General features: G+C 34.1%; 1 protein-coding gene across 5 annotated transcripts in view; it reads left to right on the top strand.

Annotated features, from left to right (window-relative positions):
• CCSER1 (coiled-coil serine rich protein 1) overlaps positions 1 to 26,604 on the top strand; it is a 1,309,738-nt gene that overhangs the window by 502,159 nt on the left and 780,975 nt on the right. For all 5 annotated transcript variants that reach the window (XM_058719574.1, XM_058719575.1, XM_058719576.1 and 2 more), the window contains exon 7: positions 18,349 to 18,426. In XM_058719574.1, the coding sequence (XP_058575557.1) occupies positions 18,349 to 18,426 (78 nt within the window). The remainder of the gene's footprint in view (positions 1 to 18,348; positions 18,427 to 26,604) is intronic.

Raw genomic sequence — 26,604 nt, 5'->3', positions numbered from 1 at the left:
GAATTTGAGAAGGAAAATAAATACTCTCTTTACATTACTGTATTTTATTTTACTTCATTTACTGATACAATTAAATCAAATATATATATTTTTATTTTTCTGGTTGTGATATTTATATTTTTTTCAAAGAATTTTCTTTGTACTATTGTATAGAATTTTCATCACACTTTGTTGAGTGCAAGCACTATTGGTATTATGTGACTGTAGTATTGATTATTTAGAAACCATTAACAAACAAAAGATATAGGTAACCTAGAATACATAAATTCCTCAACACTACTTAAATTTATTACTATGAAGTTTTGAATTAATATAAATGTTACACTGTTTTTGAAACAGTAACTCTTTTAAAAAACTCATTGGCAACTTTCCCTAAACATAAAGCTTATATCCAAATAGCAATTTTAATATATAGGCAGTGAACATTAGAGTCGGATTAGCATTCTACTGATTTTATCTTTTTATTTCATTTCAATTGAAAATTAAGTGCACTACCAGTCACAGTGAATAATGTTCACAGATACGTGTACCTGTGTTTTGTGGCTGAATTTATTTACATTCACATTAACTACTTAGCTTCTGCCAAGCAGTTCCACATTCAACAATTATTCATACAAATGCTTCATTGTATTTGTTATATATTTATTAGTCTAGATAACAAGATGGGTTTTGTAACATGCTGGGTATTTTTTGTGGCTAAAATTAAGAACATATTAATGTTTTTAAAGTTATGAACAGAAATTTACTTAATTCCTATGACCAAAACAAGAGCTTTCAAAAGTAATGTGAGCATGTGCTTTTGTTTATAATATCATAAATATTAAAATGTACAGAAATTATAAATAAGTATCTGAATTTATATCTCAATTTATAAAAAACGAACTGTGTAATAAACCCTAATTGAATAGTAATGGTAGTTTCTGTGATATAAAGATGAAACATACATAAACCCGTCCTGTAGGTGGCTCACATTTTAGCAGACGCAAGTAATTTCAACAGAGTGTGATAATCGCTAAAACATAGCACTTATTTAGCACTTAATGTGTGCTGCCCTGCTTTTATTAGTTTTACCCCATTTACTCCTCTCAACAAGCCTTAAGAGTAGGTTCTGTTACCGTCTTCATTTCATCTGATTTGTAGCATTTGCCCATTTCTACAGTGTAAATAGTCCTTCCATGGCCAATTTCAGACTACCAATGTGATGTGATGGAACTTGAATTTGGAAAGTTTTGAGAGGAAGATTTTTCCTCTACCAATTAGGACTGAGTAGCTTGCATCCCTCAAATAAACTGACCAAAGACAGCTTAACAGGGAAACCGTTTAGTATCCATGGGTTCTACTCAGTTGTGAAAAGTTCATTGAATAGTAAGAGATACAGATTTCTATACCAAATTAACCAAAATGGGGGCCCTGTTTAGGGCTTCCAAGGGAAAGTACGGGAGGTTCTGTTGGGTTTTTTGGTGGTAATGGGCAGTTGGATTGCCACTTCTAGTGCTAATTAAGAGTCCATCTTTTCCTGAACAAGAAACTCCCTAGGAGGGGTATCACTGGCAGCTGCTTTGGGGAGACACTCTCCTTAAGTTTAGGTAATGTTTTTTTCTTTGGTTACTGATTGTTCAGAAATTTCCAGTTTCACATAATTTTTATATCACCTTGGTGGGGTGTTAATTCTTTCAGGAATATATGAACACTGTCAACTCTAGGGAGCCCTGGAAAAGTGGTTCCTGCATACAATTATATATGTCCCACTTCAAAATTGCCTTTGTTCACGTGGTGAATTAAATATTTTTAAAGCAAAGAAACAAACAAAAATTCACAACCTAAAGTTTCCTTTAACAGTTGTGATTTGTGCATAGTAAAGGGGATGACATTGTCAAAAGTTAAGAAAAAATGGAAATAAAATCATTGAATCAACAAAGTAGTGACTGATGAAAGTTTATTGTGCACATACCAAAAAGACACTTAGTAAACCAGGAGCACTCAAACCAAAACATGGAATGAAGCTCAGGGGTATAAGGAACTTTTACAGTGGGAAGGCAGTTTATTCTTTACAGTGATTGGTTATATTAGACTTTTATTAAGTGGTAGGGAATTTTTTGGTGTTCACCTCATATCAGTTTTGGGTAACCAGTTTAAGTTTTGTTTATGATTTCCATAGACAAAAGCAAGAAAAGAGACAGGTCAAGTTAGTCGTGCAAAATAAGCTAAATTGAGTTTTGTTTGTATAACTAAACTGTTTTGTCTACTCGAGGTATTTTCAAGGCTGATGTATTTGTTCTCAATTTTAGCACCTTCTGTAATCAGGATTTAGCTATTAGGACTAGATAGATTTTAGCAAATGCTTACAAAGTTTCTTGAAAACTTGAGAGAGATTGGACAAGGATGAAGTATGGGAAAAGAGGTAAACCATATATTATCCTGTGAAGGTTAGAATATATAATACAGCAAAACAAAATTTAGACAAAGAATAGGTAGAGTTGAAGAAAATACAGTAAAACCTTGGATTACAAGTAACTAGTTCTGCGAATGTTTTGCAAGATAAGCAAACATTTCTAATAAATTTTAACTTGATAAACAAGCAGCATCTTGTGATACAAGTAATATGTGATGCCGAACATCACATGATCACCACTGAGCCAATGGTTCTTAAAATTCGTTTTGATATACAAGTGCTTTGGATTACAAGCATGTTTCCAGAATGAATTATGCTCACCAACCAAGGTTTTACTGTACTTTCTGTTTATTGTGTTAATTCCTTTGTCTGTTTTTTTTTTTTTTCCATAACTGGCAAAGTTGGTCCCAGGTGTATTTGCTATAGGGAGATGCAAAACTTGCTGTGCTGTTTGAGAAGGCTTATGAAGGAATAATTTGATGAAGCCATTTTGGCTTTCATGTGGCATAAGAGAAGTGGTACCTATTTTTATGACCACATGCTTCATGTTATGGAGTGTCCCATAGAAAAGAAGCAAGTGTCCTTCTTGCTTCTCCTCACAATTCCCTGACCACTATCGTCTTGGCCTCCCTAATAAATCTTGGCTTGAAGCCCATGCCATTAGATTATACCACTCTTTACTGCAGTCTTCATTAGACCCTCATCATACTCCTTCCTCTATTCTTTGAAGTTTATAGATCCTTACTCATTTTTACTGTTTCCAATATTGCTCCTAAAATAGTTCTGAATTATATAAATTATTCCTTACCCTGGCATGTCAGCTCCTTGAACCCTTGATTTTTCTACAATCTTGTTCTCTGTCCTATCTCAGCCAGTGTATCCAAGTGTTTACCTGACATCTCTACTATGATGTCCAACTGAAATTTCATACTAACTTGAATAAACCTCTGTAACGGTGGAATGATTTTCCCTTCTTCCCTTCTAGGTTTTTGGCCAGTCTAATAATTAAATTGACATAAGACAGACTAACAGGAAAAACACAAATTTAATTTCATATCTTGCAAAGCCCTAAAGATACGAGACCCAAGAACAAGTAGCTCACTTGAGGCTTATATGCCGTCCTGGGCTAAGGAATGTGGCAGGACCTGGGACTTTAAAGTGCAGGAGGATAATTCACAGGACAATAAGAAGAGCAGATTTTTGGTAATTAGATGTTTGCTCTGACATACAGATAGATCTTTCAAAGAAAAAGTTATCACTGGTAAGAGCTCTCTTTCTGGGCCATATCCCCTCTCAATTATTTTAGTTAAGGGAGAGGTAAAAGTTTTCTCAAGTCTGCTGGGTCTTGATTGCCTTCAGCTCCAGAAATTCCACATGCTCAAGTGGCATATTTTAGGGTCATATATTCTAGTCCCCCTCACTTCAAATATGTTATTGATGCAGCTTTTTTCTATGCCAGTAAATCCCTACTCAATTCTTCTGTTTGCTGAGGCAAAAACCTTAGAAATCACCTCTGACTCTATTTCCCTTATAGCCCGTATCCAGAAAATCAGGAAATTTCATCATTCTGCCTTTTAAATATATATAGTTTCAGCCAGTTTTCACCACCCACATGGATAAAAACCTTATCAAAACCACCATCATCTCTCTACATATTACAATCACCTTTTAATGGGTCTTTAACTTTCCACACAAAACTTATTGCAGTCTCTTTTAATCTAGCTTTTGCTATATTTTATTCATTATAAGTGGGTTACCAAATACAGTCCATACTTAGAGGAGGGGATTTATGCAACAATGCAAACACAAAAGCAGGTATCTTTGGAGTCCTTTCTAGAAGGTGCCTACCTCAGGCAGCATATCCTGTTTTAAGTACTAAGCCTAGAACTCAGAATTTGAAGCTAGAAACTCACTAGCCCTCTGTAGCAGACAAAGAATTTAACTGTCTTTCAGTTTAAAAGCTGCAAACGTTGTCAAACCTACCAGTACTTAAAAAGTCCAAGAATGGAAAGATGTTCTTTCCTTCCCGTTCATAGTACACCAGCCTAATCTGCTAATGAAAAGCTCCTCTGTATAGTTTAAGGTCAACCAGCAATAGCTTTCAACTCCTGAGGCCCTGGCATCTGTGTTTTGGCTGAGTCTACACATGAACTTTGTCTTTCTGAGGTTGTTGACACCAAGAGGCTCTGCTGAGGCCCATTCACCCCACAGGTCATCAATTAAGACTCATAAGGGTCTAAAACTAGCTCCTTATCTGTGGGGTGAAAAAAAAAAAAACCTCCATAAGATGAAGACAGCCTTCCAGGTTAAATTCTTATGATCTGGACTTAAAGCTCTTACTTAGAACTTAGCAGGAGCGCCTGGGTGGCTCAGTCAGTTAAGCATCTGACTCTTGATTTCAGCTCGGGTCATGATCTCAAGGTTCATGAGATCAAGCCCTGAGTCTGGCTCTCCACTGACAGCACAGAGCCTGCTTGGGATTGTCTCTCTTTCCCTCTCTCTCTGTCCCTCCCCTGCTCACGTGCCCTGACTCTCTCTCAAAATAAATAAATAAGCTTAAAAAAATATTTTAAAAAAAGCTATGAAACATTAAAAAAAAACTTTAACAATACTTAGCCTACTGCATAGCTGTTGAATAGAACACATATGTTCTGCATGTGATCCTGATACAAAAAAAGAGGAATGACTGAGCCAACCACAGTGAATTCATCCATCCAAATTTATCAGCAAGAAAAAGTGATCCTTTGCTGGGCAGAGAAGCTGAGAGTAACACTATTAGACTTCCTTATCCATGAAAAGAAACACCAGGAATGAGGAACAAATGTTTCCCTCAAACTTTAAACTTTTTCAGATATTTTATTTACTTCATAATTTTGTTTTCTTTACTATGAAGAAAAGTCAACATAATCACATCTATCAATCTTTGGCTTTATGATTTCATTATGTATATGTTTTAAAAAGTCCACTGCATTCTATGTAATTGATAGAGATACTATTATATATTCTTCAAGTACTTCCTTTTTTTTAATTTAACATTTTAATCCATTTAGAGTCTATTTGAATGGCATTATACACACACACACACACACACACACACACACACACACACACACATATGTATTTCCCCTGATAGTAACGATTGGTAAATTGCAGCCTATTAAATAACCTGATATATTTCTCTTTGCCTATTGAAGGTACAATAAATTTAGAACTATGAAACTTCTGAAGTAGAAGTAGAAATCAGTATGATAGCCTTAGAGGAAAATTTCATAATTAATGCAAAGTACAGCCTAGGATATATACATATCCTTTAACTGAGACTTTATAATTCCATAAATATTTTAAAAAGAAATAATCACAGAACTATTTTAAGAATGTTATCATAAAACTAATTGTAAAGAAAAAAGTGGTGGGGCATCTGGGTGACTCAGTTGGTTGGGCTTCTGACTCTTGATTTCAGCTCAGGTCATGTTCTCACAGTTGTGATATTGAACCCTGTGTCAGGCTCCATGCTCAGCTTGGGATTCTCCCTCTCCCTCTCTCTGGCCCTTCCCTGCTCTTGCACATGCACATGCATGGTCTCTATATCAATCAGTCATCAATCAACCAATAAAAATTAAAATGAAAACAAAATGAGATTAGTAATTGGAATTGATCACAAGATCAGAATAGAGCTAAGAGCAAAGCAAACTCAGCATAGCCAGGTTACTGTTAGAATGTTTCTCTCAACTATCTTGGATAATTGATACTAAGCAGAAAATATTTTTAAAAACCATGATTTTTAAAATCTCTCAGATTTTAAGAAGGTAAACTTCAACCGGAGCTTTCACATACCTTGTAGATCTGTACTAAAAGACTTTGGAAGCAGGGAATACATAATAAGAGAGTGGAAAAACACTTAAGCTCAGGTGGATGTGTAAGCTGATAGAATCTCCACACAACTCAATTTGGGAATATCAATCAGAATTACAGTTGAGTATACCTTTAGATCTGTAATTCTACACCTGAAAAATTATTTTATAGATAAAAATGGATATAATATAAAATTAATTTCAGCTGTCTTTGTAATAGCAAAAGAGTGGGAATGTAACACTGTTTAGCTATACTGTGATGGATCCGTAAACTGAAATAATATACAGCTATGTAAAAGAATGAGGGTACTCATTATATACAAATACATGGTAATTTGAAAAATGCAAGTTGAAGAACAGCATGCAAAACATGTTATTCTATATGTATAAAAGAAAAAACTCAATGACCGTATATCTCTATGCATGTGTGTGTGTGTATGTGCAGTTGACCCTTGAGCAACTTGGGTTTGAATTGCATGGATCCACTTGCAGAAAGATTTTTTTTTACTGTACAGTATTGTAAATGTAAGTTTCCTTACGATTTTTTAATCATGTTTTTTCTAGTTTTATTATAAGAATACACTATATAGTACATAGACAAAATACATTAATCAACTCTGTATTCCATAAGGTTTCTAGTCAGCAGTAGGCTATAGGTTAAGTTTTTGGTAGAGTCAGAAGTTATATGCAGATTTTCAACTACACAGGGGTCAGCACCCAACTGTAATGTATATATGTGTGTGTGACCCCTAAGTTCAAAGGTCAACTGTAATGTTTCTATTATGTATATATAATATACACATATATAAAACATATATACAAAGTTATACAATAAATTGGTAAAATTAAGGGCCTCTGGATGACTGGGGACTAGGAGTAGAATAAAAATATTTTCCTGGAAAAAGATGTTGCACCATATGAATTTTGATTATGTAAATGTGTCACCTTGTAAAAAGCAAATTAAAAAATATATACATACTAAATTTAAAAAAATGTAAACACATTTTTATATATAGGCATTTTTTACCAAATCTCATAAATCTCCAAATTTAAAAATAAGTACTCTATGACCCCCCCAATTTAGAAAATAATTTGATAAATTATGTTGCTATCACATAAACATTGCTAACTTCCCAGCTAAGAATAAAGTAGGGTCCTGATTCTCTACTCCACTTGTGCCAGCCAATTCCAAATTTTAGATTCTATGGCATGTAACTTCCCAACCACAGTAAGCACTGTGTGAATAAGTAAGCTTATTCCTATAGTAGAAAGGATGCTTAAGTGTTGGCCACACTGTTTTGTAAAAACTATTTAGCCATGTGGAACTGACTTATTAGTATGTCAGATATGTACTTAGGACTCAGTTGCTTTTTCTCCATTTATGGGATTGGCTCTGTGTTGGATTTGCTCCTAGGGATATACCATCCACTTGGTGGTTTCTAGTAATTTAGGAAGAAACACATTCTATGATCTTAGCAGCATTAGCTGAATGAGAGCATCTCTTTCTCAAAATTCCAACACAATTCCCATAGTTGAATTTCATTTAAATGATTTGGCTCATGTGCCTTGTCTTTTTGTGTCCAATAGAACAATTTGGCTAGGCCTTACTTATATGCTCACATCTATTTCAAGGATATTGGATCAGCACTACTCAAAACAAAGTGATTAAAAATTTAGGAGAAATCACTCCCCAAAGGAAAAATTCAGTTGTTGTTAACATAATAAAATGGATTAGATGCTAAGAAGGCAAAAACAGCAGATATCACCTACAAGAAGATATTATAAAGAAAAAAAATAACTTGCATTTTCATTTGGAGAAAACAAGACCAATAAAAGACTTGTCTCACATTGGTAAGGTTGTTGAGCTTGGCCAAAGTACAAAAAGCTACTCTTGATTTAGACATTGAATGCAATTAACTGTTGCTCTCATTTTAGTTTACTGCCAAAATGATAAAGAGTAAGCAAAGGATATACACACTTAAGGAATGAAGTATGTGGAATCAACTTCTCCCTGGCTAACCTGGTTCTTCACTGAGGTGTGCCTGAAATTCAGTGGTCATCACCTGAATTGGAGGAGCCCGGGACTGTCAGTGCATTGCCATTTGTAGAACATACCTGATGAAGGACACAAATTAGCTCTCAAGAGTACACCCACTCTTGAGGCACAAGTACAGAAGTATACCCACTCTTGAGACAGAAGGAGAGAAGAATGTCCTTCTGTGCCACAATTAGGTACTCTGCATTCCTTTTCTTACTAAGCCTTGGGACAGTCACATCTTAGCAGTGAGAGGAGTCATGACAAAAATCAAAATCTAAGGTCAGGGAAGCCTAATGTGCCCTTACTACTCATTAGGTGGCTGAACAAATAAATGACAATCCTCGCAGAAAATTGACACATCTGAAAAAATATTCTCAAGAAAAGCAGGCCATTTATACTATAGAAATCTAAATTATCCTATGGACTTTATCAGTAATAACATCATTGATTATTAAAACAACAAAATGTTTTGATATGGCACATTTTAATATAATTTTAGAACTATTACAATGCATGCTCAAATTAGAGTTAACACTCTTAGGTAAACATTTAATTTTATTAGGGATAGAGAATTACCTTATGAAATTTACCCTAATGGCTTAAAAAATAAAATATTTCACTTATACTCAGACCTGTTTATGTACTCAACAGATTTGAGCCCAATTGATCATGTTTCACTTCAAGAAATTCTTATAAATAAATTTTAATCTCATAGTACAGATCCATTAATTATTCTTTCAGGGGAGTTATAATTAATGGATCTGTACTATAGAATTATGGCCTTCAGTAAATATTAATAATGCAAACTCACTCTACCAAGCACCTTAAGAGTACCCAAACAAATAGATCATTTTATATGGCTGAAGCTTTCCTTCAACATTCCTTAGGGAACATGAAAACATGAAAAACAATTTAACGTCAGTTTTTCATTGAGATCTTCATAGAAAATTAAAGATTCTTTGATGGAGCTGTTACTCATCCCCAAAAAATAGTCTGTCAAAATTCATTTTTATAAAAGTGATAAAAGCTCTAATGAAAGTTTAGAAGCTGTGAGTACAATGACAGTCATGTATTATAAGCCTAAAAATCCTGCTTATATTGCTAATGAAGAATAACTTAAATATTTTTTTTATTTTAAAAGTTTTGTATTTACAGAAAGGTTGCAGAGGTAGTACAGAGAACACCATTTACCCCTCATTAAGTTTCCCCTATTGTAATCTTCCTACCTGAGCAGAGTACATTTGTCACAACCTACAACCAATATGGGTACATTACTGTTAACTAAAATTAACAATTTATTCAGATGTTACCAGTTTTCTCTAATATCCTTTTTGCTATTACAGGATTGTATCCAGTATACCACAATATATTTAATCATCATCTCTCCCTAATGACATGATCTGCAATAGTTTCAGACTTTCCTTGTCCTTTAGGACCTTGACTTTGGTTAGGTTTTCTGCAGAATAACCTTCAATTTTGGTTTGTCTGATTTTTTTTCTCATAATTAGACTGAGGTAATTGGTTTTGAGGAGAAAGACCACAGGGGTGAAATACCCCTCTTATCGTATTATGTCATGTTATCTACATGGTGTTAACCTTGATCACTAGAATGAAGTAATGTTTGCTGGGTTTCTCCACCATAAAGTTACCTTTCCCCTTTTCATACTCTTTGGAATTAACTCACTAAACACAGCCTGGGGGTTGGATGTGCAGTGGACTATTAATTTCCACATCTCAAAGAAACGGAGTGTCTGCATAAATTATTTGAAGTTCTTTTGTAAGAGAGATTTGGCTTTTCTCCCCAATTATTTATTCATTCAGCTCCTTATTTATATATGAATTCATGATTTTTTTAAATTTTGTTGTATCCTTTGAGCTATACTCCAATACTATGTTATTTATTTGTTTCTCCAGTGGTTCCAGCTTTGGCAATTGGGAGCTCATTCACATTGTCTCTTTGACATGCCCCATCCTTCTATCTTGTGAGCATTTCCTTACTTTCTGGAACAACAAGATGGTGTAGAAGTATCTAGTACATCCTTTGCCCCATCCTAGGAATCTTCTCCAAGGAGTCATGGTTCCTTTTATTAGAAGAAACTAATGTCTAAACACTGGGCATTAATAAAGAATATTTTATTTAATAAAATTAGCACATTTTTCTCCAGTATCAAAATACAATATGGGAAAATACAATATGACTTATATAAAAAACATTATCAATACTTGTGAAAAATTACTCATTTTCATGGATAAAAAAGTAACTCCCTGCATGCTTGGCTGGCTCGGTAGGTAGAGCATGTGACTCCTAATCTTGGGGTTGTAAGATTGAATCCCACACTGTGTGTAAACATTACTTAAAAAACAATAAAGTAAAATGCATTAAAAAAAAAATAACTCCCAGGGTACCTGGGTTGCTCAGTGGTTAAGGGTCCGACTTCGGCTCAGGTCATGGTTTCACGGTTTGTGAGTTTGAGCCCCACTTGAGCTGACAGCTCAGAGCCTGGAGCCTGCTTCAGATTCTGTGTCTGCCTCTCTCTCTGCACCTCCCCTGATCATGCTCTGTCTCTCTCTCTCTCAAAAATAAATAAACATTAAAAAAATGTTTTAAGTTAAAAAAACCCTAATATGTGAATTGATGAAAAAAATTCCAAAATTGAATTTTATTTATTTATTTTTTAATTTTTTAAATGTTTATTTTTGACAGAGAGAGACAGAGTATGAGTGGGGGGGTGGTGCAGAGAGAGAGGGAGACACAAAATCTGAGGCAGGCCCCAGGCTCCGAGGTGTCAGCACAGAGCCTGACACGGGGCTCAAACCCACAGACCGCAAGACCATGACCTGAGCTGAAGTCAGACACTCAACCGACTGAGCCACCCAGGAGCCCCCCAAAATTGAATTTTAATTTAATTTAATTTAATTTAATTTAATTTAATTTAATTTAATTTTTGAAAATTATAAAATTTATATATTTATTTTGAGAGAGAGAGAACTAGCAGGGAGGGGCAGAGACAGAGAGAAGAGAAACCCAAGCAAGCTCCATACCATCAGCACGGAGCCTGACACAGGGGTCAAACCCACAAACTTCAAGATCATGACCTGAACCAAAACCAAGTGTTGGATGTTTAACTGAGCCACCCAGGCAACCCTGAATTTTAATTTTAATTTTTATGTTATTATATAAATGGCTGACTTGACAATTATATAGCCATCTATACTATCAAGTATAGATCATTTCTGAATCAGCTGAGAGTTCATTACTTCATGTCAAAAGGAAGAGCAGAGTACTGTTTTTCAAGGCTATTTCAGTGAGTTCATTTTTTTAAGTAATAAAATAGTAGAAGCTTAAAGAAGATGTGACATTCAAAGTATCAACATTCTTTTCTGGTTTAATAAGTATTAATGAATGATGTCTCTTATCCTTTAATCTCTCCATTTCTTTAGTGACAGTATATTGAGTTAAAGCCTTCAACTGTGCACTTTGGTCATTAACAGTTCAGCAGTGTCAGTTGAGAGTGATTAGATTTTCTAGCCAAATATTTTAAGCACTGTTTATAGTAACAGATAATATACCATTCCCCTAAATTGTGGTCTGAAATTTAACCTGGGAGAAAGTCATTATTATTGCAACAATATGTTTCTTTCATTATTTGGGTAAGAACACCTGCTATAATTTGTAAACCCTACTGTTCATTTTCTGGATTTTTTAAAATAGAAATACTGTTTTAATATACTTCTATTTTGTTTTTTGTTGTTGCTGTTTTAAAGTTTTTTAAAATTTATTTTTGAGAGAGAGAGAGAGTGTGTGTGTGTGTGTGTGTGTGTGTGTGTGTGTGTGTGTGTGAGAACGGGAGAGGAATAGAGAGAGTGTGAGGGAGAGAATCTGGAGCAGGTTCTGCACTGTCAGCACAGAGGCCAAAGCAGGGCTCAGTCTCACGAACTGTGAGATCATAACCTGAGCCGAAATCAAGAGGCAGATGCTCAACCAACTGAGCCACCCAGGCACCCCTACTTATATTTTGTATACTTATTTTTGTACGTTTATTTTTTCCATCAGCAATAATCTCTAGTAATTCTGGCATCAGTGTTGATAGTCAGTGTAGATACTAGATTGTTAGAGCTGGTACCAGATACTGGAGTCTGAAAATTGCATTGAGTCTGAAGTTTGCTACTTCTGGCCTTTTTGTAAGTTATCCTTGATAATTCATATGTATATTTAAGAGTCATCTCATAGGACCCAAGGAAAGTTCTAGTCAGCCTCCTGCCATTGTTTTCCTCTTATGTCGCAGCTCTTAATATGCCACAGAGGCATGGTATTTGCAGAACTTCTCTAGATGCTTAAATCATTTTTTATTCCATTGAGAAATTTGAACAAGAAGGTCATATTGCTCATCTTACCGCTTAGAATTTTATTTAAAATAGCTTTTTCCATTTCTACTTGCACCCTTTTTTTTCCTCAAAGATGAGTCAACTCATCAGTCTCCGAGATGATAGACACATTGCTTTTCTTGCCATTTCTATTATCCTTCCCACCTAAAACTTTACTTCTCTCTCCTTCTCCAGTTCCTCTGCCCAGGAAGTTCCATAATCGCCAATTCTGATGAGAGTCTCATGTATTAATTTAAAATTTTCGGTATGTTAGCAAAGATTTCTTCTCTTCCCTCCACAAACCCACAAGCAGATAATATCTCCACATTTTTGCTTATTGTAATTAAACTATGTGAAGCTACTGTTAACTGTCAGATTCCCACCAAATGAGTGAATTGGCTAAATGCTTGAGGTAACTTGCTAAATACAAATTAAGTTTTGTGAAAGTATTTTGCTAGATTGTGTACAAGTATTAATGTTATTTGATGTTTCTAGTACAACAAGAAATTGCAAAAGCATTTTCAAAGATTAGAATACTAATTATGCTGTTTTTTGGCCATGATGTTTGAACTGAAAGTTTAGTAGCCGGAAACATAAGTAAAAAAATATATATTTGTGTGGGGCGCCTGGGTGGCGCAGTCGGTTAAGCGTCCGACTTCAGCCAGGTCACGATCTCGCGGTCCGGTCCGTGAGTTCGAGCCCCGCGTCAGGCTCTGGGCTGATGGCTCGGAGCCTGGAGCCTGTTTCCGATTCTGTGTCTCCCTCTCTCTCTGCCCCTCCCCCGTTCATGCTCTGTCTCTCTCTGTCCCAAAAATTAAAAAAAAAAAAAAAAAAAAAAAAATATATATTTGTGGACTTGAAGTTGAACAAGGTTTCTCAGGTGAATCACCAAAAGTATAAACCATAACAAAACAAACAAAAAGACAAATAAGATGGAAATCGTTGGTTCTTTTGAAGACAGTATTAAGAAAACAAAGAAATAAGCCAGAAACTGTGTGAAAATATTTATAATACACATATACAACAAATAATTTATATCCAAATAACCCACTCAAAAATAAAAATAGATGAAATAGTTTAACAGACTCTTCACAAAACAAGATATACTAATGGTCAACAAACACATGAAAGATGTTCAAAATCATTAGTTATCTATGGAAATGAAAGTTAAAACCACAGTGAGCTACCATTAAACATCCCTTGAATGGCTAAAGTTAAAAAAAAAAAAGACTAATACTACCAATATTAGTGAGATACAGTGCAAATTGAAGTGCAATGTTTTATAACCCCTTTAGAGAATATTTGTCAATTTGTTATGAAATTGGCATAATAATGGATATAAATTTACCACAGGACCCAGGCAATTTCACTGTTAGGTATTTATCCAAGAAAAGTGAAAATGTATGACCACAAAAAGATATAGATAGATAGATAGATAGATAGATAGATAGATAGATAGATAGGGGCGCCTGGGTGGCTCGGTCAGTTAAGCGTCCGACTTCGGCTCAGGTCATGATCTCGCGGTCCATGAGTTCGAGCCCCGCATCGGGCTCTGTGCTGACAGCTCAGAGCCTGGAGCCCGTTTCAGATTCTGTGTCTCCCTCTCTCTCTGCCCCTCCCCTGTTCATGCTCTGTCTCTCTCTGTCTCAAAAATAAATAAACATTAAAAAAAAATTAGATAGATAGATAGATACACATACACACGCACACACAAATGTTCAGCATGGCTAATAGTTCCAGCCTGGAGACAACTCAAACTGTACCAACAGGTGATTGAATAGACAAATTGTGGTTTGCCCTTAAATACTACCTGACGTTTAAAAGGATGGATCCTGAAACATGCAACAGCATGACAGGATGCATTTCAAAATCATTTTGCTGAATGAGAGGAACTGGGTGTAAAAGAGTTCATAAAGTACATTTCCATTTATGTGACATTCTGAGGAAGGCAAAACTAACCTATAGAGATACAACATATCAGTGTTGCCCAGGACCAGGAAAGGGGGTGCCATTTGAATGCAAAGGAGCATGAGGGAACAGTTTGAGGTGATGAAAATGTTCTAGATCTTGATTTTGTTAGTATACATTTGTCAAAAAGTCACATAACCACATTTAAAAGTTGCATTTTAGTATAGGTATGTTATACTTCAGTAAAGTTGATTTAAAGAAAAAGATGAATTGGAGGTGAGGGATGAGGTAGTTTGTGAAGTTAGGAGATTTATATAATGGAAACAGCAACAGCAAAGTGAGTAGTTTCTTCAAACCAAGATGAGTAGAAAGAATTCTGGAGAACAATATGCATGAGAAGAGGGTGATATTCACTAGAATATTTTTGATAGTCTCACAGGTCTTGTCTAGATTTTATTATTAAACTTATAGGTCACACTAAACATTAAGCCCAATTTGGAGAAAAATAAAAAAAAAAAAGAACTTAGCATATATGCAGTAGAAATAGAAGGGTGAGGGAGGTCTACCAATTGGGGTGGACAAAACATTTTGAGTACAGGAAAAATATTAAGTTCATATTATTTAATCACCCTAGTGTTGGAAAGAAGCAAGTATCTATTGGACTTAGAACCAGAAAATCAGGGTTTTAGGACACTTGTTAGAATTAGGATAGAAGTCTTATATCAAGAACATCTTGTGCATTCTGTACTGGGTCGGAAAGCCAAAGTGTGTTAAATGAGAATTAGGAGACTTTTGTTGTTGTTGTTGTTGTTGTTGTTGTTGTTGTTGTTGTTATGATTTGTTTATTTTACAGAATAATTCTTCTGTATTCCAAAGATAGTCACTCTCACATTATTGAGAACCAGCCATTTCCAAAGGCTCTGAAATATATCAATAGCAGATGAAGCCATCATTCTAACAAAATATTTTATGAAGAAAATTGTGAATGAACATATAGGGTTAGCTTTTAAAAACTTCAAAGTAACTTAGGAAATACTTTGTTAATTTGTATTTAGATATGCAATTGCATTGGTATTGCTATTATTAAATGAAGGAGTAAATTAATTAAAGTATGAAGTATGGATAAGATTTATATCTGTAGGGTTTATACCATAATATCCGATACAGTATCTAAAAGTGTAAGCAAATTGGAATGGCATCTAAATTACAGGTCACTTGACAATTAAGTGCAGTATGGCAGATGTTATATAAGATTGATTTGTATTTTTAAAACATTTTTCTCAAGATTCCCTAAGAGCAATAGAATTAAAGTGTCATACTATAAGATGGATTTGAAAGTTAAAGCAGGAACACAGTTTTCTCTAAGAATGACATTCAAAGAATCAAGGTTAGATGACGCAGATTTTGAAGTCTGCTTTCCAACAGTGCTTAGAATGACACATTTTATTTCTGGGAAGTTGTTGGAGACCTCAACCCTAAAAGAAGTTAACCATGAAGCTTGATTTTGGCATATGTTCTTATGGAAGTTCAAAAATCTTCCATCTGCAAAAATGTGATACAGGCGTTTAAATTTTCACAACTGAATGTCATCTTCTGTCTTTTGAATATATGAGTTTTTAAGGGTGTGATACTTTAATATGCTTTGCAGAGTATCAGTAGTTCAGGGAAATACCAGATAATTCAACTGTATATGACCTGTGTTCTATTACTTGCTTAATTTCTCATGAGAAATCTAATGAGAGAAACAGTTCACAAGTCTTGTTTTTTCTAGTGCGGGGGAAAAAAAAAGTTTCCTTTTTTTTTTTTTTTTTTAATTTAGAATCCTGCAGTAAATTCATTCCTAAGAAAGCCTTTGTTTCTCCATTACATCATATAATCAGATAGTGAAAGTCAGCATTTCAGAATATTCCCTGATTTTGATCAAATAACGGACAAGAAGCTCTGAATAAATTTAGAAATTAAGTCAGTAGTCCATTCACTTCAATTATATAGTGTATATATTTTCCTGCTTCCTTCAATAGATTATTGTTCAGGTTTTTACCTAATATCCTCTGTTAGACATTTTAGGTCAATGTGCAGTCTTACATCAATTTCTGAAGTAGGTGCAGTACATGGTGTATAAAAATTATACTGAATATCTTGGTTCCTATGTTTATAGTTCTTACACATTGCTGCTGAACTAGAGTCAGAAATAATACCACTTGAAGGATATTTTAAATGTATCCAATTTATGGTACACCTGAATCATATGAATTGAAAATGATCTCATGAGTGGAAAGAGACTCTAAGAATTGTAATAGTTGCAGCATCTTGTCTTTGAACATGTTCTTTTTTGGAACTTAAGTCAGCCAAACTTGTATGCTTATTCCTGTATCACAATCAAAATTAATCTGTTCTTTTGCTTTAATCTTTACTACAAAATGTTCTGTATTTGAGTGCATGCACAGTTGGTAACCAAGCTGGAAAATGTTGCTGTGCATTCTTTTCAGTGTTTTATTTGCTTATCTACTTAAATGGAATAATTACCCTGAGAGAGTGAGTTAAGGGTATAGTAACATAACTTCTGTTGCTCCCTATTATCAGTATTTTTTCATTCTTTTAGAAAAAATAGTGATAAGCTTGGGGGGGGGGGCTAAAAACATTTCTTCTTATTTAAGAAATGTTAATTGATTACATTTTTACAGGACTAAAAGAACAACATTATCAACATTCCAATAATTCTCTTTTTGCATAAATCCTTTATTCAAACATTTTGTTTGTTTGTTTGTTTGTTTGTTTGTTTAGCAGTATATAAGAAAGATTGTAAAATTTCAGGGGCTATGAATATGGGAATTTAAAAATGTAATACTTCTTGATTTTGCTTTGCAGCTTGATGACAGATACCGTTTTCATAATGAATAAAAACTGGATACAATTATTTAAATCTTCATTAAATAAAAGTGAAAATACTTTTATTTTTTTTTTATTTTCGTTTACATTTATTCATTTTTGAGAGACAGAGGGAGGCAGAGCACAAGTGGGGGAGGGGCTGAGAGTGAGGGAGACACAGAATCTGAAGCAGGCTCCAGGCTCTGAGCTGTCAGCATAGAGCCCAATGTGGGGCTTGAACTCACAAACTGCAAGATCATGACCTGAGCCGAAGTCGGACACAACCGACTGAGCCACCCAGGTGCCCCAAAATGAAAATACTTTTAAAAATAACATTTGAAAATCAGCCTGGAAGACATCAAATAGCAACATAGTAAATCATCACAGATATAGTGTAACTTTCAAAAAAAGGTAAAAATCTAAAGTAAGCAAATATACTTTCAAATACTGCCCTAGCACAAAAGATGATCATTGTATTTAATAAAATTCTCTTGGAATGTACATTAAGAAGTCATAATTAGACTAATTTTTTCAGATAACTATTATTAAATGAGAAATGATTCAGTATATAATAATCATTCAGATTTTTCTACGCCCATATGTAATTTATTTTTTTCTATGAGGAGGGATTTTATTTTAAATTACAAATAACAAAAATAACTACCCAAATGCATCTTTATTTAATGTTGTTTATTTATTTTGAGAGAGCGTGCACTGCTTGAGCATGTTCCATGAACCAGGGAGGGAGAGAGAATCCCAAGCAGGCTCCCCAGCTGTCAGCTCAGAGCCAAATGTGGGGGGTGGATCTCACAAACCATGAGATCATGACCTGAACGGAAAGTAAGAGTCAGGGTCTTCAAATGACTGAGCCACCCAGAGGTCCGTCTAAAATGTATCTTTTTGATTAAATTGTGTTTTCCTTGCAGAGTGCCGATATGAGCCCAGCAAGTAGCACAGCTTCACTTCCTGTTAGTCCTCTTACTGAAGAGCCCTTGCCTTTCAAGGTAAAATAAATAAATAATTAATTAATTTAAAAAATTATGATATTTTTAGTATAATAAAATAGTTCATGGTTTAGATAAGGTGAACTGCTTTAATATAATGATCTAATTTCAAATGGTAAAATCTTTGTTTTTGTTCTGTTGTCATTTTGGTTGGTAAAGGAAAGTCAAGATTTGGAGTAAAAGTTCATACTTTATAGAACACATCATTTGCTTTGCATGTAACACATAGGGATTTGTTTATAATAGTTTGATGTCACATGAATTAGAGGTTTCAAATCTTTTGCATATCTTAATGTAAGCAATAAATTTAGAATGAATTCTTTCACCCTCATTGAGTAGTTAAATTTTCATTTGCTGTTTAAATTTTCATTGATGACTCTAGGTCATAATTAATGAAATATGCAATTTTTACAAATAAAAATGAACAAAATCAAAAACTGAAATATGGAATCATTCCTCTGAACACATTATACTTTAAAAATATTTAAGTAAATATGTAAATATGTAAAATATGTATATTTTAAGCAGTATGGTTAGTAGAATTCTTCAGTTTGGGAGACTATATGCATTATAAGTGAGACATCATTTTCTCGTTTTGCTGTTTAAGATTTGATGTATCTCTTTAAACCAAAGCTTGCAGATCAGCTATTTTATGTTTGTTTCAAGGGTGTTTGAATTTCATCAAAATTGTTATAAAGAAAGACAATCCTTAAGATCATGGCAAAAAACACTCGGAAGTTTGGGATTTTACACTTACATGCAATAGTTTCAGTTTAATTTGGTTTAAAGACTGGTAGATGTACATTTTGGGATGTGTTATGATTGTCATGATTTTTGGATTTTATCATAAAATGTTATTGTGTTTTTTTTCTTTTTCATGTGAAAAGTATAACTTACTCAACTTCATATTGCTTATACCTAGTACAGTGGCTGCCATTGATTTCCATACACTAAGTATTTGCTGTATTGTTAAAATGAAAATAATAGAAAGCTATGAATTTCATTGCGCGTTTTTAGCTTTCTAATTATAGATGCTTTGTATCTTAATGATGGGCAATAATAATTAAAAGGTTTTATATCAGAGAATGGTTAAATACTGTTTAGTATTCTGATTACATTGTTTATTGAGAAATCTTTATTATTCTATGACAAAGAAGAAAATGCTAACACTTCAAAGTTTAGTGTTACTTAATGTTTCCATCTTATGGCATATGGGACAAATTTACGGAAGAATCATATCTTTAACAAGATTTTAATTGAATTCTCAAAGCATTACTAGAAACCATTTTCTCTTTTTAATATATTGATAATGACTATACTCCTTGAAAATTAATGTATTTTTTAATGGAGGTAAAAGAAAAGGCCAGATATATTCCAAAATGTGCTGACACAAAGCTAATATAAATATAATTATTTTAGTTAGTTTCTCGACTGCTTCTAAGAGATCAATAGTGTTCCCATGTTAATGCGTGTAAGTGGTTTTATAAGCAATTAAAACTTCTAAGTGCTTATAATATATAATATTAGCTTTTGGTAGCCAATGTAGTTATAGTGCCTCTTAATTTACTTCTTTTGTGAAAGGAATATTATATGTATTATTTCATCATATATAAAAAACATCCTCTAATATTTAAAAGTGTCTAAAATTAGAGTTTGAAATTATGAAATAAAGCTCCCGCATTTGCTTATTCACCACTGTTCTCATCATTCCCTATTGTAGTCATGTCTGGGCATGAAAGCATTTGAGAGTATCCCTTCATAGAAAAAGATGTGTGATACGCACAATTCTCTATGTGCACTACAGTAAACTCATAGACTTCCCAGTCACACTCTTGATGCTGAGATATTTCTAGGATTCCAGGTTTACATGATTGTGCAGACAACTATTATGGGTATACATTTGAAAACAATAGGTAAATGTATAATCTCTGGTTTTGTTTTGTTTTTGTTTTTGTTTTTAATAAAGCATTCAGGGTTACATACACAAGCCGTCTGTTACCTACCACAGCATCATTATGGAAGGGCCAAGGTATAACTAATTTTGCATGGGTGGGAATAATATTTTATCAAATAACCATAATAGAATTATAAAATTTCAAGATCACTCATCTGATAGTGTGATTTGAGAAAAGAGAGACAGAGAGAGAGAATAGGCTGCTTAACTGTAAATTACAATGTTTATGTTTCTTTTTATAGAATAATATTGAACCAAGTTGACATTAACTTTGATATGTCCATTCCAGCCTATTCTACCTTTTTTCATCTGCCATTCTTGATTTCTCTCAACCATCTAATTACTTCCAATCTACCCTACCTCCTTTCTTGGCTCAGATAGATATTCCACACCGAATGCCTTGGGGTCGGAAAACAATACTGTTCTTTCATAAGATGATCCTTTTAATTTATTTGTAAGTACACAGTTATTAGCAGCCTCAGTCCATTCCCAGAACTAACAGTCTTGAAGCTGAAGCTGGCTCACTGCTAGTGACCCCTCCATAAGAGTACACTTTATTATGGACCATGTTTCTTTTGTCAACCACACTTATTCCGTATTTAAAAATTTATTTATACTCTAATGAAGTGTGATCGCTAGATTTTAGTTCCTTTTTTCTCCAAAAGAAAAGCATCTTTTCTTTAATTAGATATTTTAGCAAAAGGTATTATCCTCCTGTGTGCCTTTATTCTTACCCTGTGATAAATTCAATGGCTAGAAATGAATTCAACTCTATTTTTCTTTACACTCTGCTTCAAGAATGCACAAAGGCATTAAAGAATACCCTCCATTCTTCAATCTTCAAAATCCAAATATAAACACAGTTTACTCATTGCCATTCTTGGCCCATTAAGTGATGCTTTTCTGTGATACTTGGGTTCCTGAAGTGTCTAATGAGATTGGATATCCAATGCCTAGAACATACAATACAGCCACCCTCTCTAAGGCTCAGCCACCTTCTCCAGGAGCTGACCCAGAGTGGTGCTGGTATATTTCCCGAGTCTCCTCTCCTTGTGAAATCCAAAATTCTTAGATTCCTTTTATCCTCAGAAATCACCATTTAGTCTAGGCTAGAGAATTTCCCTTTTTTTTTTTTTTTTCAAATTTCCCTTGGGGATTTTCCTCTTTTGTTTAATCAGCCAGGGCCTAAATCTTCTCAATGTACTTTTTAGAAACAGAATTGAGGAAAGTAATTGTCTGAACTGTCTGAAGATTTTTCTTACCTCACACAGACCTTACTTTGAGAAACATAGAGTCACATTATTGAACCAAACGTCAGAGAGATGGAATTACAGAAATAAATTAATGTCTTAAAAAATTAATCTTGTCATGCAGTGCTGGGATATTTGGAGAAGAAATGATGCTAACTCCCCTTGACTTTAGAGCCTAAACTCAGGATTTAGTAACATGTAGTAATAAACATAGTTTTTTCTCACTTACATAAATAATGTGTAGAAAAAAAAATAGTCCCAGAAAATACACTTATCAACTATTTGGATGAATTATTCTTTAAATTTGTTTGTCTACAGTTTCTATAATGATCATTGATTTCTACTTTAAAAGCAATGTTTATTTTTAAGAGAGCAGAAAAGGAGAGTTGAGAACATTAGAGGCAATCTTAGTCTAGTTAGGAAATTACCTGGGATCAGATCTCAGTTCTGATACTTTCTAACTATATGACCTTGAGCCTGTTACCTGGTGTCTTGATTTTCCTATCTACCAAGTGGGAACAACAACAAATTTTTCTTCATTGCATTTTTATAACATTCAACAAGTTAATAAATAGAAAGTGTTTCAAATAATGCATAGTATGAAGTATATATATTAACTATTATGTTTTGTAGAACAAATATTTCTAAGTTTAAGGCAAGAGGTTCTGTATTTTATAAATAACATGAAGCAGAATTATTTCCACTTAATCTCTTGTCCTTTATTTCTAAATGTGAGAGTAGTAACGTGCTTTGAACATAAATTCTTTACTTTGCTGAAGAATAGTATTAAATATTCATTTCTAGAAGTCATGCTATTTATTTTCTACCCTTGAGTATTCAGATAAACTCATATATCAGATTCCTTATATGAAAAATAATTAATGGAAATGCTCATCAATTATGAGGGAGAAGGAGTAAATACAATAATCTGTCTTAAGGGAAAAATGTTAAATATAATAACACATTACTTGGAAAAAAGAAATACATAATTAGTGGTTCTGTAACCATAAAGATATATGGTATCTTTTTTTTTTTTAATCAGGAATGCACTGTAGTGTATTTTCTTTAATTTCCCAAACCACCACAAGAGGTAACCTGGTAACCTCCTAAATGCAAACTCTGCTGAAGGAACATTGTTCATCACATTGGATACTGGAAAAAAGACACATTGCAAACAAAGTACTGTTGATGTTTTACTCTTTGTCAGTATACCAAGTAGGCCAGTTTATTTTGTCTGATAACATAATGGAAAAGAACACATTTGGAGACTCCAGGAAGGAGGAGTCAGATAGTGGCATGACCTTCCCAACGTCATCTGTTGTATATCTTGTATATTTGGCATTGTGTGTGTTTATTGCTGTTGTTTCTCATTGAGTGAGTATAATGGCCTCTCTTATGGCTGGAAATTACTTTTTTTTCATGTCCCAAAAATAGCCCCAAATGGTATATTCTGAATTTCTGCTAATTTTTTTTTTATTGTGTCATGGATTCCTTCCTTCCTTCCTTCCTTCCTTCCTTCCTTCCTTCCTTCCTTCCTTCCTTCATTAGTGAATCAATTTACTGAGTTGTGCTTGATAATATTGTAGGCACTGGTATTTCAATGCAGATAACACAGACTAAATTCCTGCTTTCATGGTATTTGGGTTCTAGTGAGGAGGGATAGACAATAAAAAAATAAATATATAATGTGTCAGATAGGGATGTTAAATACTATGATGAAGAATAAAGCAGGGTTTGGAGAATAGAAAGTAACTCTAAAGTATGATACTGTTTCAAAATGAATGGTCCAAGAAGGCCATTCTGATTCGGGAATATTTTAGCAGAGACCGTAAGGAAGAAAGGGAGTACCACTTGTCTATGGGAAGAGGCTTGAGAACAGTGCAAAAGCTATGCAGTGGAACTCTTGGCCTTTTCAGGATCAATAAGAGGGCCATGTGGTTGGAGCAGAGTGACTGAGGGGGCAAATAGTAAGGGATCAAGTCAGAGAGAAACCAGATCATGAAAGGCCTTGTAGGCTACAGTAAAGACTCAAGGTCTTGCTTTACATGAGATGGGAAACCATTAAAGTGTTTGCAAAAAAAGGAATGGCAGAGTTAGACTTTATTTTAAAACTATTACTTTGACTTTGGAGACATGGTAGAAGGACGTCAACGCCCCTGTAGGTGAGAGATGATGGCAGCTTAAACTGGAGTAAAAGTTGAGAGGGTAATAAGCACTGGTGGGATTTTGGACATGTTTTAAATGTGAATCTGCAGGATTTAATGGTATAGATATCAAAAAAGATCAATGTCAAATATTATCCCTGATTCTATTTTCTCTACATCACTCTAGTTTATTTATTTTGCTTTTTCTGATGTTTCAAATAAGTAAATATCATAATGTAAAGATTAATGAAATCTTATTTGTTTATTGTTTTGGTTTAATTATGTTAGTAACTGCCTTAGTAGTAAGGCAGATGGATTAAATAAGAGATGGCAAATAATGTCACTTTTACCGTGGCTAATATTCTATCTTTTAGAGAATACTAATTTCTAGTAATCTTTATTTTTCTTCCAGATAACTGAAAACCATACAAGTAAAGCTAGACTTATAATTTGAGGTAGATTCTAAGATCAATAGTTGTGGGACAGAAATATGATTCCTTGATGTTTAGTGGAAGAAATAAGCAGGAAAAAACTTTTTTTCCAAAGGATAGCTGATAAATTTTGAAGACAAAATCACGCTGTGATTATATATTTAAGGAATGTGCTTATGATATAGTAATAATTTTAAATACAAAAAATAGCACCAAATGTTTTCCTAATGGTAATAAATTTTAAGAGACCTATTATTAATGTGCATGTTTTAAGCCATTATTTTTGATAACTTAAAAATAAAATTATTTATTTTCTTTCTTTCTTTCTTTCTTTCTTTCTTTCTTTCTTTCTTTCTTTCTTTCTTTTTCTTTATTTTTAGTTATCTATTTCTGTGTAATAAACCATTCAAAAGTTGGCAGCCTAAAATAATAATTTCTTATTGCTGTTTATGATTTTCTGGGTTGACTAAACTTACCTAGACAGTTCTTATTTGAGGTTTTACAAGTGGGTACAGTAAGAAGTAAGTGGATAATGGAGTTATCTGAAGGCTCAAGTGGAGTAGATACCCAAGATGACTCCTTATGGATTAACTTGAGTTTTCTCACAGCATTTCCCCACAATATTTTAGGTTAGTTAGATTACATGAAAGCTGACTTCCCCCATAGTGAATGTTCTAAGAAGTGGAAGCTGCCAGGCCAATTATGGAAAAGACAAAGATACATACCACTTTACCTCCACATCTTTCTTTTGGTTAAGCAGTCACATGGTGTGTCAGTGGTCCCTGAAGCTACCCCAGCATTCAGATGTTTATTAGAAGGACTCAGAATTCAGGAGCACCTGGGTGGCTCAGCCGGTTAAGCGTCCAACTTTGGCTCAGGTCATGATCTCGTGGTTCGTGGATTCAAACCCCACGAAGGGCTGTGTGCTGACAGCTCAGAGCCTGGAGCCTGCTTCAGATCCTGTTTCTCCCTCTCTTTCTGCCCCTCCCTTGCTATCTCTTTCTCTCTCCCTCTCTCTCAAAAATAAACATTAAAAAAAAAAAAAAGGACTCACAGAATCCAGTATGTCGTCATAAAGAGCACACACACATTTCTCCCAGCAATGTATGTGGTAGTTCTACCCAATAAAGCCCACTAGCAATTCAGCCTCCAAAGATTCACATAGGAACCCTGTACCTAGAGCAGAAATTCTAGACTTCTAGAAAGAAATCAGGTGTTAAGCGTTAACAATATTGTTTATATAAGTTACTTAGGCACAGTGAGCCACTCTTATTACTTTTTTTATTATTGAAGTATAATTGACTTGCAGTGTTACTTTCAGGCATATAACAGGCACTCTTATTAATTATGGAAAGTTTGATATCAATATGGGGTGCTGGTTACCAGTCAGGTGCTCAGAAGCCAACCAGTGGCCAACCTTGAAAGTAAATCTTTCTAAGGATAGCATATTAGTTTGCTAGGGCTGCCATAACTAAATACCACAATTATGTGGATAAAAGAATTTTTAATATATTTTCTCACAGCTCTGAAGGTGATAATTTTATTTCTTTGTAAGTTTTTATTTTAATTTCTGTTAGCCAACATAGTGTGAGGTTTTAGTGATTCAGCACTTCCATGTATCACCTGGTGCTCATCACAACAAGTGCACTCCTTAATACCCATCACCTGTTTAACCCAACCTCCCACCCAAGTCTCCTCTGTTAACCATCAGTTTGTCATCTATAATTAAGAGTATGTTTCTTGGTTTGTCACTCTTTTTCCCCCTCTTGCTCATTTGTTTTGTTTCTTAAGTTCCACATATCAGTGAAATCATATGGTTTTTGTCTTTCTCTGACTGGCTTATTTTGCTTAGCATTATGCTCTCTAGGTCCATCCATGTCACTGCGAATGGCAAGATTTCATTCTTTTTTTATGGCTGAGTAATATGTGTATGTGTGTATATATATGTGTATGTGTATATATACACACATACACATATATTTATGTGTATACATATATATACACACATATATCTGTACATATATATATATATATATATATATACACACACATATATATGTATACATAGACACTTGGGCCACTTCCATATCATGGCTGTTGTATATAATGCTGCTATAATCATAGGGGTGCATGTATTCCTTTGAATTAGTGCTTTTGTATTTAGGAAAATACCCAATAATGTAATTGCTGGATCATAAGGTAATTCTGTTTTTAACTTCTTGAAGACCTCCATACTGTTTTCCACAGTGGCTGCACCAATTTGCACTCCCATCAACAGTGCAAGAGTGTTCTTTTTTCTCCTCATCCTCTCCTGTTGTTTCTTGTATTATTGATTTTAGCTGTTCTGACAGGTATAATGTTTACTGTAGTTTATATTTGCATTTCCCTGATGGTAAGTG

This window comes from Neofelis nebulosa, chromosome 3, assembly GCF_028018385.1.
Source record: "Neofelis nebulosa isolate mNeoNeb1 chromosome 3, mNeoNeb1.pri, whole genome shotgun sequence".
NCBI lineage: Eukaryota > Metazoa > Chordata > Mammalia > Carnivora > Felidae > Neofelis > Neofelis nebulosa.
The sequence above is the reverse complement of the archived record's forward strand: the minus strand, read 5'-3'. Positions and strand labels throughout refer to the sequence as shown.